At 40.8% G+C, this 14,104-nt stretch overlaps 3 protein-coding genes across 3 annotated transcripts in view; 1 reads left to right on the forward strand and 2 right to left on the reverse strand.

The window, feature by feature from the left end:
- The window catches only part of LOC103440723 (uncharacterized), a 53,176-nt gene that overhangs the window by 29,986 nt on the left and 9,086 nt on the right, over positions 1–14,104 (reverse strand). The gene's annotated exons all lie outside the window — the stretch shown is intronic.
- On the reverse strand, positions 4,516–8,501 carry LOC139193753 (uncharacterized). Its single transcript, XM_070817375.1, has 2 exons — positions 8,062–8,501; positions 4,516–7,965 (listed from the first exon to the last, which is right to left on the reverse strand). Exon 2 carries the CDS (start codon positions 5,450–5,452, stop codon positions 4,778–4,780), a length of 675 nt encoding a protein of 224 aa, XP_070673476.1. The 5' UTR covers positions 5,453–7,965; positions 8,062–8,501; the 3' UTR covers positions 4,516–4,777.
- Positions 11,384–13,829, forward strand: LOC108173823 (zinc finger CCCH domain-containing protein 39-like). Its single transcript, XM_017333661.3, has 2 exons — positions 11,384–12,355; positions 13,269–13,829. The coding sequence occupies exons 1-2, from the start codon at positions 11,806–11,808 to the stop codon at positions 13,514–13,516; spliced, it is 798 nt and encodes a 265-aa protein (XP_017189150.2). The 5' UTR covers positions 11,384–11,805; the 3' UTR covers positions 13,517–13,829.

The following is a 14,104-nucleotide window of genomic DNA, read 5'->3' on the forward strand; positions in this document are numbered from 1 at the left end:
ACATGGTTTCGAATCCCCCCTAGCCAAGGGGGGTTTAGTTCCTCATATGCACAAAGAAAAGATAAATAAGTTTAGACATTGAAATCCAAAGAAAGAGAACACCTAAAATGCTCCAACTTCGCAGCAGGTGCATCCACGATTCCTCCTTCCTCCTTATTGCGGCACAGAGACTTTGGACAGGTTCTTTGGGTTATTAAATGGTGTAGAATGGATGGGGGATGTATGGTGGTGTTTAGGATGGATGGGTGGTGCAGCAAGGGTTGATTTTTGGCAGAAATTTGAGAGAATGGTGGTGGAAGGATGCGGCAAAGGTAGGAGATGAGTTTCTGACGTGAATGGTTGTGTATGAGAGGTGGTAAATTTGGCCAAAGGGGTTTATGAGTATATATAGGCATTCAAAACCCTAGGTAAATCAGATATGGACTTGGATAACCCAAATCCATCAGGAAATAGGTTTAAACAATCAGAATTTACAAGGAAACAAGCCCAAAGGTGCGGCAAATAAGGGATAGGGAGGATAGGGCTTCTAGAATGTCTTGCAAGGCAAGGAAAACAGATTCTAACAAGGGCTAGGTGCGGTAGGTTTTGGGAAATAAGGATAGGGCTTCTAGAAAGCCCAAAACCAAGAGGAAATATGCCCTAACCCACGGCAAGGATGAGAAAATATTCTAAAACCCTTCTTTGTGTCTTCCAATGCTTAGGAACCTTTTAATGTTGCTGAAACATAAGGCCAACTAGGTTTAGGAAAGATCAACCCAAAGTAGAAACTTTTAGGCTTAACTTTCCTACTTCAAGTAGGAAACCTTGTTTGAGTAGGAATCTTCATTCTTTTAGGAATCCATCTTCAACTAGGAATCCCTAGTTGATTAGGAATCCTTCTTCAATTAGGACTCCTTCTTGGACTAGGAATCCTCAAATCTTCAAATCTTCAATTTCGCCTAAACCTTTTGTTCCAAGCATGTGCTATTCACTCTAAGCTCACATTTGCTCCAAAAAGCTCCAATTTGCATCATTTTGTATAATATGCCCTTAAAACCTGAAAATACATAAAACTAGCTTAAAAGACTACTTAAACTAAGAAAACATAACGAAAATGCATAAGAACTAGCTAACTAAGGCGCATAAATATGCTCTTATCAATGTCCATGAATAGCTCAGCAACTCTAACAAATATACAAGATAAGCTCACAGTTCATGTTCCCCCAGAAGACCTGCAATCAATTTAGACATTAAACAATGATCAACGCACTGCATTCGACATAATTATGAGAGCTGTTACATGTAATCAATCATCAACTTTCTTTGTAGATGGCCCCAGTTGTACTGGAAAGGCTTACCTTTATCGTGCAATTCTTGCTTCGCTAAGGAATGATGGCCTCATAGCTATTGCAGCAACCACATCTGGTATTGCAACTACTATTTTACCCAGAGGAAGAACAACACATTCACGATTTAAGATTCCTATCGACTTATTGTCCACCAACACTTGTTCTATAAGCAAGGAATCAAATTTGGCGGAGCTTCTAAGGCGTTCAGCTATGCTTATATAGGATGAAGCCACTATGACTCATAGGAAAGCATTTGAGGCTTTAGATAGAACCTTACGAGATATAACGGGCGTGGAAACACAATTTGGTGGCAAAGTGATGATTCTTGAAGGAGATTTTCGTCAATTTCTTCTCGTTATGCCTTATGGAACCAAAGTGCAACCGATAGATGCATGCATTGTAAAATGCTCATTATGGAATGAGATTCAAGTTATCCGGTTGAAACATAATATGATAGCTCAACAAGACCCTAATTTTGAAGAATTCCTACTCCGTATTGGTGATGGAAATGAGTCATTTGTAAAAGATGATATGATTAGAATCCCGAATTCAGGTGTTATTCCTTGGCATGGCGATGAATCAATTGGTGAGCTTATTGGTTTTTGGTTTTGTATTTCCAAGATTAGAGGAGAATGCTTTCAACTTTTCTTATATGGTTGATAGGGCTATCATCACCCCAAGGAATAAAGGCGTTGACAAGTTAAATGAAGTGGTGTTAAACTCATTTCCTAGGGAACAACACATTTATTACTCTTTTGATAGAGTTGACGATGACCCTCAAAACTTATATCAACAAAAGTTTTTGAATTCTATAACTCCAAGTGGCTTACCTACTCATAAGTTGACTTGGATTTTGCAATGGCATATGATCTCTTCTTAGCCAACACCTTCTTTAAGAAGAGAGAAGAACATGTGATCACCTACAAGAGTGGGTCGTCAAAAACACAAATAGATTTTCTTCTAATGAGGAAAGGGGATCGTATAACTTGTAAGGATTGCAAAGTTATACCAGGAGAGAGCGTGGCTAATCAACATCGCTTGTTGGTGATGGATGTACATATCAAAAGAGTAAGACAAAAGAACAAGACTTGGAAGTGCCCAAGGACTAGATGGTGGAATCTAAAAGAAGAAAAACAAGCCATTTTCAAAGAGAAGGTAATCACCCAATGTGTGTGGGATAGAGAGGGGGAAGCTAGCCAAATGTGGGATTCCATGGCTAGTTGTATCCGAAAAGTAGCAAAAGAGGTATTAGGAGAGTCCAAGGGCTTTGCCCCACACCAAAAGGAATCTTGGTGGTGGAATGAGGAGGTACAAACAAAGGTGAAGGCTAAGAAGGAATGTTGTAAAGCCTTATACAAGGAGAGGACTGATGAAAATGGTGAAAGGTATAGAAAAGCGAAGCAAGAGGCGAAGAAAGCTGTCAGAGAAGCTAAGTTAGCGGCTTACGACGATATGTATAAACGACTAGATACCAAAGAAGGAGAGTTGGATATCTATAAACTATCTAGAGCAAGGGAAAAGAAGACAAGGGACCTAAACCAAGTGAGGTGCATCAAGGATGAGGATGGAAAGGTTCTTGCTACAGAGAACGCGGTTAAAGACAGATGGAGAGGTTATTTTCATAATCTTTTCAATGAAGGACATGAAGTGAGTGCTTCTTTAGGGGAGTTGAGTAACTCAGAAGAGTGTAGAAACTACTCTTTTTATCGTCGAATCCAGAAGGAAGAAGTGGTTGTAGCTTTGAAGAAGATGAAGCATAAAAAAGCAATAGGCCCAGACGATATACCAATCGAAGTGTGGAAACTTTTGGGAGAGACAGGTATAACATGGCTCACTGACCTTTTCAATAGGATTTTGAAAACGAAGAAGATGCCAAATGAGTGGCGAATGAGCACTTTGGTGCCTATCTACAAGAATAAGGGCGACGTACAAAATTGCATGAACTATAGGGGTATTAAGCTAATGAGTCATACAATGAAGCTCTGGGAGAGAGTCATTGAGCATAGATTGAGGCAAGAGACACGGGTTTCGGACAACCAATTCGGGTTCATGCCAGGGCGCTCAACCATGGAGGCAATCTATCTCTTACGAAGATTGATGGAAAGATATAGAGATGGGAAAAAGGATTTACACATGGTCTTTATAGATTTGGAAAAAGCGTATGATAGGGTCCCAAGAGACATTCTTTGGAGGATTTTAGAGAAGAAAGGAGTACGAGTAGCATATATCCAAGCTATAAAGGATATGTATGAAGGAGCAAAGACTGCCGTAAGAACTCATGAAGGACAAACCGAAAGCTTTCCCATAACTGTAGGATTACATCAAGGCTCATCCTTAAGTCCTTACCTTTTTGCGTTGGTAATGGATGAGTTAACACGACATATTCAAGATGATATTCCTTGGTGTATGCTTTTCGCAGACGATATAGTGTTGATAGATGAAACTCAGGAAGGGGTAAATGCAAAGCTTAACCTTTGGAGAGAAGTGTTGGAATCTAAAGGTCTTCGCCTAAGCCGATCAAAGACAGAATATATGGAGTGCAAGTTCAGTGCAAATGGAGGCCAAAACGAGTTAGGGGTGAGGATCGGAGATCAAGAAATACCAAAGAGCGACCGTTTTCGTTACCTAGGATCTATCTTGCAAAAGAACGGAGAATTAGATGGAGATCTCAACCATAGAATACAAGCTGGATGGATGAAGTGGAAGAGTGCATCCGGTGTGTTGTGTGACCGCCGTATGCCACTGAAGCTCAAGGGAAAATTTTATAGGACGGCAATAAGGCCGGCGATGCTGTATGGCACAGAATGTTGGGCGGTGAAACATCAACACGTACACAAAATGGGTGTAGCGGAGATGAGGATGCTTCGTTGGATGTGTGGGCACACGAGAAAGGATAAGATTAGGAATGAGGATATCCGGGGTAAAGTAGGAGTAGCCGAAATTGAAGGAAAGATGAGAGAAAATCGGTTACGGTGGTTTGGACATGTGCAAAGAAGGCCTACTGACGTTCCGATTAGAAGATGCGACTATGGGACAGAGGTTCAGGGCCGAAGGGGTAGAGGAAGACCTAGGAAAACTTTGGAAGAGACTCTAAGAAAAGACTTAGAGTACTTGGATCTAACGAAGGACATGACACAGGATCGAGCACAATGGCGTTCTAAGATTCATATAGCCGATCCCACTCAGTGACTTGGATTTTCCAAGTCTCCAACCGAGAAGTTTTCCTCACTCGGGAAATTAAGGGAACACTACCCCAACCTACATGCTCCACTCAGAAAGCTTCAACATACAAGCTTTAACAAAAGAAAATTCAAAGAACTTAGCGAAGAAGGCTTTGGTGTATTTAACACAATACGTTGAAATGAAGGAAAGCTTATTTATTGATATCCCCGATAAGCTACAAATATGTACATATACATGAGTCAAAATAAGCACACAAGAGGGAGCCTTCACAAAGGTTGCTTAGGAGAAGTCTCAGCAGTCGGTAGAGCCCCAGAAAGAGAAGGCACCGGAGGGGGATCATTTGGAGCCTCAGTACTGGACAGAACCCTAGAAGGAGGAGGCATCAGAGGTTGATCATTTGGAGCTTCATTACGCGGTACAGCCCCAGAAGACGAAGGCAATAAATGCCTTTGGAACAAACCCACAAATCTCTGATGATCAAGTAAAACCTGACCATCAGTTTCCTTCATCTGGTCAAGCTTCCTCTTCATGTTTGTAGCATAGTCATGTGCGAGCCGGTGCAACTGTTTATTCTCATGCTTGAGCCCTCTAATCTCCTGTTTGAGACTCATCACTTCAGCCGCCAATGATTCAACTTGGCGGGTTCGAGCAAATAGGCGTTGTGCCATATTAGACACAGAACCTGCACACTGAACACTGAGAGCCAGCGAATCCTTAACAGCTAACTCATCAGACCGTTTGGAAAGTAGTCTGTTATCTTTGGGAGTGAGAAGGTTCCTGGCCACCACCGCAGCGGTCATATCATTCTTCATCACGGAATCCCCAACGGTAAGAGGACCAGTAGGGGAGACGAAGGATGGGCGCCATATGTTGTCTGGAGAAGGCGGGGCTGCCTCTTCAACAAGGTTCAAGTCAAAACGACGGTCGGAGGGGCCAGACATTTTCAAAGGTGTTGAAGAGAGAAGAGGTCGGACAAATCAAGATCTTAGAAGTGCAAGAATGAAGCTTCTACTGGTGGAGATTCAAGTGTGCTTTGGAACTTAATGCCAGCCCCTATAAAAATCTGCACTCGACGAAGCTTCAGAAATCGAAGAGGCGCCTGCTCAGAAATCGAAGAGGCGTTTGCTTTCTCAAAAGCTGGGCTGCTTAGAGATCACGAGGGTTGATCTCAGAAATCGAAGAGGCGTTTGCTTTCTCAAAAGTTGGGCTGCTCAAATACCACGAAGGCCGATCTCAAAAATCGAAGAGGCGCTCGCTTTCTCAAAAGCTGGGCTCCCCAGAGACCACGAGGGCCGATCTTAGAAATCGAAGAGGCACCTACTTTTCCAGCCTTTTCCAGCCTTGTCAGCACCTGTCACACGCACACTCAGTTTTGCGGAAATTATGGGCATTCTGTCAAAGACTTCTGGGGAAGTAGAAAACACATGAATCTTACTGTTCAATCACCCACTTCCCATACGCAACAATAGCTCATGGGTACCACAAATAACTTTGCCAAAGTTCTCTGCCAAAGTTGAGCACGTGAAGCTTGCAGCTCCCACTACATCGCTCTGACCAAGAAGGGTAAAAGAATAGCAAAGAAACAGCACTAACAAAGTTTAGACCCATAAATTTTGACGGTCTAGCTACCATATTATTACCCACAAGGGTAAAGGAACAGTACCACTGCTGGATAATTGGAAAGTCCCTGTGTGTCAACCTCTGTGCTTCGTGGCAAGGTAGACTAGCAAACATGCCCAACCTTTACTCACATTCGAGAAAACACTCCCAATAAGATTGCTTGCTCAAAATCGAAGAGGCACCGTCCTCCGAATCTCGAGAGCCAGACTCCCAACATGACTACTTTCTTAAAAATCGAAGAGAGGGTAAAGGAACAGTACCATTGCTGGATAATTGGAAAGTCCCTGTGTGTCAACCTCTGTGCTTCGTGGCAAGGTAGACTAGCAAACATGCCCAACCTTTACTCACATTCGAGAAAACACTCCCAACAAGATTGCTTGCTCCAAAATCGAAGAGGCACCGCCTTCCGAATCTCGAGAGCCAGACTCCCAACATGATTACTTTCTCAAAAATCGAAGAGACACTGCTCCCCGAATCTCGAGAGCCAGACCCCCAGCATGATTGCTTTCTCAAAAATCGATGAGGCATCGTTCTCCGAATCAATCGAAGAGGCGCTCGCTTTCTCAAAAGCTGGGCTGCTCAGAGACCACGAGGGCCGATCTCAGAAATCAAAGAGGCACCTACTTTTCTAGCCTTGTCAGCACCTGTCACACGCACACTCAGCTTTGCAGAAATTATGGGCATTCTGTCGAAGACTTCTGGTGAAGTAGAAAGCACATGAATCTTACTGTTCAATCACCCACTTCCCACACGCAACAATAGCTCATGGGTACCACAAATAACTTTGCCAAAGTTCTCTGCCAAAGTTGAGCACGTGAAGCTTGCAGCTCCCACTACATCGCTCTGACCAAGAAAGGTAAAAGAATAGCAAAGAAACAGCACTAACAAAAGTTTAGACACATAAATTTTGAAGGTCTAGCTACCATATTATTACCCACAACTGTAAAGGAACAGTACCACTGCTGGATAATTGGAAAGTCCCTGTGTGTCAACCTCTGTGCTTCGTGGCAAGGTAGACTAGCAAACATGCCCAACCTTTACTCACATTCGAGAAAACACTCCCAATAAGATTGCTTGCTCCAAAATCGAAGAGGCACCGTCCTCCGAATCTCGAGAGCCAGACTCCCAACATGACTACTTTCTCAAAATCGAAGAGAGGGTAAAGGAACAGTACCATTGCTGGATAATTGGAAAGTCCCTGTGTGTCAACCTTTGTGCTTCGTGGCAAGGTAGACTAGCAAACATGCCCAACCTTTACTCACATTCGAGACAACACTCCCAACAAGATTGCTTGCTCCAAAATCGAAGAGGCACCGTCCTCCGAATCTCGAGAGCCAGACTCCCAACATGATTACTTCCTCAAAAATCGAAGAGACACTGCTCTCCGAATCTCGAGAGTCATACCCCCATCATGATTGCTTTCTCAAAAATCGAAGAGGCATCGTTCTCCGAATCTCGAGAGCCAGATACCACAGACCACTTTTTCAAAGTGCTCTGACAGAGTTAAAACATGTGAAACAGGCAGCTCCCACTACCGTGCTATGACCAAGCAGGGTAAAGGAATAGCATTACTACTTGTTGTTAGGGAGACTCCTATATATGTCGACCTCCATCCCCAACGGACAGGCAGACCTGCAAAAATGCTCAACCCTTCATCATATCTGAGAGGGCACTCCCAACGAAGCCTTTCGAAATATTCAGCTTTCTTTCCCCCCGATAATACCTCTGCAAACAAGCTATACTAGAGCAAGAATATCTCATATCATCAGGGTTAAAAGCAAGAGTATCCCATATCATGCTTTTTCCCTGTCTTTTCTTTTGGCCTTGTTTTTACCTGCAAGACAAGGAGAAAGAGAGCAATCAGTCAGCACTTGGAATCAAGCTTCCAGCCAGGAACTGACTGCCTGGAACCCCTTACCTGATTACTTACCTGGCATTGCTCTCGAGTACTCATCTTCAACATCTTATGTTTCCAGGGAAGATTCCGCATCTGCTTGAGGAACAGATAGGGCAAGTGCGAAGGATACAAGGAAGCATGTGGAGACAAGCGTAACAGCACACGTGCCGATACATTCATTACTCTGTCAAAAGCAAAAGTATCCCATATCAGCAGGGTGGAACGTACTCTAGATTTGATGGACTTGTTTTGACCCTCAAATTCTTCAGTCGGCCTTATACTCTGAAGGAAACCAGAAAACCCTCCAGCTCAGTTCAAGAATAAGCCTGTGGAAAGTTACTTCTTCAAAAGCAAAAGTATCTCATATCATCTCTTCTCATTTTTCTTCTCTTTATCCTTCATGCTGCTGCAAGATGGGGAGAAGGTGAACAATCAGTCGGAGCTCTGATTGCTTACCTTGTCTGTCACCTCTTTCAGCAGACCCCCTAGCTCGGCGACTTGGGGGACTCCTACTACATGGTTTGTATCGCGCTTGACCAAGCCTGAAACTACAAGTAAGCTTCAAGTGAAATTGATACATTACCTTGTGCATCTCCACCAGTTAAAGATACCACCCCTGGATGGAGGAAGAGTACTTCCAGAGAAGATGCCACATCTACCTATGAGACAGATAAGGCAAGTCAAGACGACACCACACTCCGATACTTAGAAGTTTCGTGATTACGAGATCATTCTCCCACAATATTTCCTAATGTCATTTGTACTAAATCATTCACTTGTACTCACTAAATGAGAGCTTGAACCTATGTACTTGTGTAAACCCTTCACAATTAATGAGAACTCTTCTATTCCGTGGACGTAGCCAATCTGGGTGAACCACGTACATCTTGTGTTTGCTTTCCTATCTCTATCCATTTATATACTTATCCACACTAATGACCGGAGCAATCTAGCGAAGATCACAAAAAGCGATCGTTTTCGCTACCTAGGATCTATCTTGCAAGAGAACGGAGAATTAGATGGAGATCTCAACCATAGAATACGAGCTGGATGGAAAGAGTGCATCCGGCGTGTTGTGTGACCGTCGTAGGCCACTGAAGCTCAAGGGAAAATTTTATAGGACGGCAATAAGGCTAGCGATGTTGTATGGCACAGAATGTTGGGTGGTGAAGCATCAACACGTACACAAAATGGGTGTAGCGGAGATGAGGATGCTTCGTGGGATGTGTGGGCACACGAGAAAGGATAAGATTGGGAATGAGGATATCCGAGGTAAAGTAGGAGTAGCCGAAATTGTAGGAAATATGAGAGAAAATCGGCTCCGGTGATTTTGAACATGTGCAAAGAAGGCCGACTGACGCTCCGGTTCGAAGATGTGACTACGGGACAGAGGTTCAGGGCCGAAGGGGTAGAGGAAGACCTAGGACAACTTTGGAAGAGACTCTAAGAAAAGACTTAGAGTACTTGGATCTAACGGAGGACATGACACAAAACCGAGCGCAATGGCGTTCTAGGATTCATATAGCCGACCCCACTTAGTGGGAAAAGGCTTTGTTGTTGTTGTTGTTGTTGTTGTTGCTATTTTTCATTCAGACTTGAGTATAAAATTTGGTTCTCTTTAATCTATTTATGAATGAAAGAACTACTTGGTCTATTTCTAAAGCTTGATAAAATAGTTGAGGCCCCTAATTCTTTTCTTTAATTTTGAATGCATAGGGGTTGTTGTATAGGATATGCTAATCTTTGAAAATGCAATATGAAAACTATTATGTAATTCTAGGAGAGCTGAGTTATTCATGATACATATATAAGGTTATGTCTTCTCTATATGCAATTAAATTCCTTTCCTTTTATTAATATTTTTAAGAAATAAGAGACTATTTTGAGATTGTGTATTCACATTAGCTTTGATTTGTTGACTCTAATGTTCTTTTCACTCTTTGTTGCAGGCCTTGCTCTCATCTTTAGTAATGTTCAAAATTCAACCTTTGCTTGAAAGTTGGAAGTGGTACCAAAATTCTGAAATTAGTAAAGTTCCATGTCAAATCATCATTGGAAATTATTTCAAAATGCGTTGTAGCCCAACTCATGTGTACTCAGCAACTTCTAATTTATTCAAATTTGGAGTGTTTATGTATTATGTCTATTGTATTTTTATCTGCATTCTGGAAGTTATGTAGAATCTGCCACATCCTATACTCTACTTTTGGATGTTTCAATTATGCCGAAACAATAAAAAAAGAAAATAATCAAAAGTAAATTTGATTGCACACGTATATCGTGTGTGCCTATTGCTAGTTGTATTAAATATATGTAAATTTTGTAGCTAGTTCTTATTTTATGAAATTTGGCTACAATCATCAGTTTAACAATCTGAACTTTTTATCTGCTTAGTGATCTTAACCATTCAAAACTCGTACGAAGCCATAAGAAAACCACTATAAAGTCTCCAACACTCTAATCATATCAAGCACCAAATATAAACACTGAGGGTGCATTTACTAATCCGTAATCAAACTAAGAGGAATTGAAATGAGGTGGAATCAGAATCAGATTCATGTTGAAGTTGTTTACTAAAATTGTCTGGAATCGGAGTAGGAATGATGTCGAGTCCATATAAGTTGTTTACTAATTCACTTCAATCGGAATGAAAACTAGGTTGGTTACTATATTGCCCTTACATAAATAAATTATTTTGATACTAATTAATTAAATTAAATTCTTAATTAAATTTATATAATAAAATTCATCTATATAAACATTTATAAATAGATTTTATTTATTTATTAAAAGATGGCATGAATAATGTTGAGTTCATATAAGTTGTTTACTAATTCATTTCAATCGAAATGAAAACTAGGTTGATTACTAAATTGCCCCTACATAAATAAATTATTTTGACACTAATTAATTTAATTAAATTTATATAATAAAATTATCTATATAAAAATATATAAATATGTTTTATTTATTTATTAAAAGATGGCATAATGAGTGTCAAATGAAGGGCAATGTTAGGATAATAAAAAACAAGTGAGGGCATAATAGAAATAAAAGATGCATTCCCGATTCCCCTACCCTTAGGGAATTCAAATACCTCACAAAATTAAGGAATCTCGTTCCTCCAATTTCAGGAATTGGATTCCTTGTTTCGTGTAGGCTCCACCATTTTTTTTATTCCTTAATATTTAGTAAACACCAGAATACTCCGTAATCGGAATTCAATTATGTTTCTTTATTCCGTTTACCCTTACGTAAACATGCCATGAAATTACTGGGAATTAAAAATATTCTCATTCATTACAACAAGTAAAGTAAAGAAGGATTAATTAATGGTAGCTCACTTGAAGAAAAAAAATTTCTCTAATGCTCCCCATAGTAACGTAGAAACTGTAACCAGAGACCACTCACTCTTCAGAACGTAGAAAGTAGAAACTAGCCGAGCTGATGCGCGTAATGTTTTTCACTGTAATCATAATCCGAGATTTCGCTTAAAATCTTCACTCTGGGACCTCCCCATCTCACTAAATTCTCAAATTTACATCTGGGTTTTCTTGTTTCTCTGGATTCTGACTCATTCATTGCAAATTTTTTTAATGTTCAAGCACAATGCGTCTCATTCCTTCACTGACACCCACTGATTTCTTCTGATACAGCATCTGGGTTTTTCTTAAGCTTCAGCTCCAACCATTTCCCGGAAATAATTTTCTTCTTCTGGGTTTTTTGGCATTTCATCAAACAGTTGGAGTGCAACTGGGTCGCAAGTTACATACCAACATGAGTACTCCATTGCCTACTCGCCAATTTTTTGCTCAATATCTTGAATCCGGTGACAACGGGCGTCAGATAAAACATCAAATTCCTACTGAGGAGAAAGAAATCGAAGCTCAATCTGACATCAAGGCCCAAGCCTTCAAGAAACCCAGAACTTCTGAAGCCGTATCGAACTTGAATGCGGCCTCGGGGCAGAACAAAATGTTGCCTAGCTATTACAAGACCCAACTGTGCCGTAAATTCCAAATGCGTTGTTGCTCTTCTGGGCAGAGATGTTCCTTTGCTCATGGCATCAGTGATCTCCGCAGGACTTTGCGTGATGCGCAAGGAATGGAAACTGAGAAGGGAAACTTGGCCAGGAGGACTTGGAATGGTGATCATGGAAGTTCTAATGGAGTGAGAATATGCAGGTCGTTCTTTAGATGGGGAACATGCAGTTACGGAGACAAATGCCGCTTTCGTCATGTCAATCCTGAAAATATCAGAGATAGTTCGTTCATAAGCATTTCAACTGCTGGTGGTTCTGCTCAATTTGACTGCAAGAAGTCTCTGGGTATGGATTTTGACACTACTTAGTTTAATATGTTCAAATGATGAATTTTTCGGGTCCAATGTAAATTACAATTTTCGATAGGATACCTGTATTGCATAGCTTTGCTAATTTTTCCTTTTGCGTGTACACGTGTGTTGATCGTATGAACGGTTTAGATGGTCTACTCTTTGTTAGAGTATCGGTTGATTTCTCATGTGCTCTAGATTCGTTTAACTTGCACTACAAGAAAAGTTGTCATAAGTAAAACCCAATTGGTTCCGTATCAGAAAATTAAGAAACCACACTCGACCTTATGAGCTTTTTCCGTTAAGAAGGTATTGAATCATGCCAATAGGTTGGACTGCTGAAGGACTTGAACATTAGAAGAGGCACCCGGGACATTCATCTAATGAACTAGGTATTTATATTGCATAATGCTGAATCACTGATTGCAATTTCCTCAGTTGTTATTTCGAAAGGGGCCAGTCTTCTCCAAGTATGAAAGAAAGCAAAAAAGACCAGACCTTTTCCAATTTGATTAATTCAAATTGATATTCGATGCATATAATTTCATAGTGGCATCAGACTTTCATTTTCGTCTTGCTGCAGATTTGGTATATAGGTTTATTCTGAGATTGTTTCTTTCTGTGTCTGGTTGTCTTGGCTTGTAATTAAAGTGGGCCAACTTTTTCATATGCTTTTATAAAAGTTGTGCATTAGTCGTTCATACAATTTAACCACCATCTTTTTCTATTTAGTTTTACCTGGCATTTCAAATTGTGGCACAAATTCATCTGTAGCCATCTCCAATGATAAACGAGAGAAGTTGATGACCCTGTAGAACCGATCTTGATTCAAGAATTGCTCACTATTGACTGATGTGCAATGATTTTAAAAGAACAAATTTTGAGATGCATTGTTGTTAATTTTGCAGAACTAAGGAAGCTTTGTGGCTATACGACACTGGAAAGTGGAAGTGTCCAGGCTAACAGTTTAACTACTTATACGAGGGGCAACAATGCATCAAATCGTAGGATGGGGGTTGCAACTGCTTATAAACAAGGGCAGAGTACGCATTGCAACTTAGAGTGGAACGAACTTGAGAAAATGAGTCGCATCTATGCTGATTGGATTGAAGATATGCCTCTTCTACATGGCCCACCAAGCAAAGTGGAGTTCTAGTCGAGTTTACTATGACGTGTAAGGGAATAGATTACTTCTCTATCCATAGTAGATATAAGAAGCTTCTTGTAATTTCCCCTAACACCTTCCTTTTGTTATATGAGTGTGGGATTGACTTTGAGTGCGACCTGTAGTCTAGTAAACAGGAGATGCTTCATACCCAAGACCCTACAAAGCCAGATTTTAAATATCTTGATTTTCCGTATCTCTCTTGTCTAGGGATTTTAGCCGTTATCTTTTGAATTTTATGCACGTTGTTATTGTAAAGACATATTTTCAGTTTACAAGATATGGTGCGGCACTGTCACATGAATGTTTGGCTAGTGTGAACTAAGTCAAAATCTTATGTTCAAGTGCAGATAACCTCAGAAAATTCTCCTTTGCCTATTTGAGTTCTTGATTCTCACACGTGTGCGTCTGTTTGCGTGCATGAATTTGCAGTCTTCTTGCAAACTAAAACTATAGTGGCACGACAAGGACTTAAACCCCTGTCGTGTTTGGGGCCAGGACGGCCTCAAGCCACCAGGATAGCCCCTTCTGGATACCTTTGGTTTCAGATTTAGTACAATAGGTCTTAATCTTCACATG

This window comes from Malus domestica, chromosome 17 (genome assembly GCF_042453785.1).
Source record: "Malus domestica chromosome 17, GDT2T_hap1".
Classification (NCBI taxonomy): Eukaryota; Viridiplantae; Streptophyta; class Magnoliopsida; order Rosales; family Rosaceae; genus Malus; species Malus domestica.

What these genes read in the sequence shown, in the direction of transcription:
- LOC108173823 (XM_017333661.3), top strand. Translation starts at nt 11,806, where the DNA reads ATGAGTACTCCATTGCCTACTCGCCAATTTTTTGCTCAATATCTTGAA. An exon ending in TGACTGCAAGAAGTCTCTGG is followed by an intron (nt 12,356 to 13,268) that starts GTATGGATTTTG and finishes TTAATTTTGCAG; the next exon opens with AACTAAGGAAGCTTTGTGGC.
- LOC139193753 (XM_070817375.1), bottom strand. Translation starts at nt 5,452, where the DNA reads ATGTCTGGCCCCTCCGACCGTCGTTTTGACTTGAACCTTGTTGAAGAG.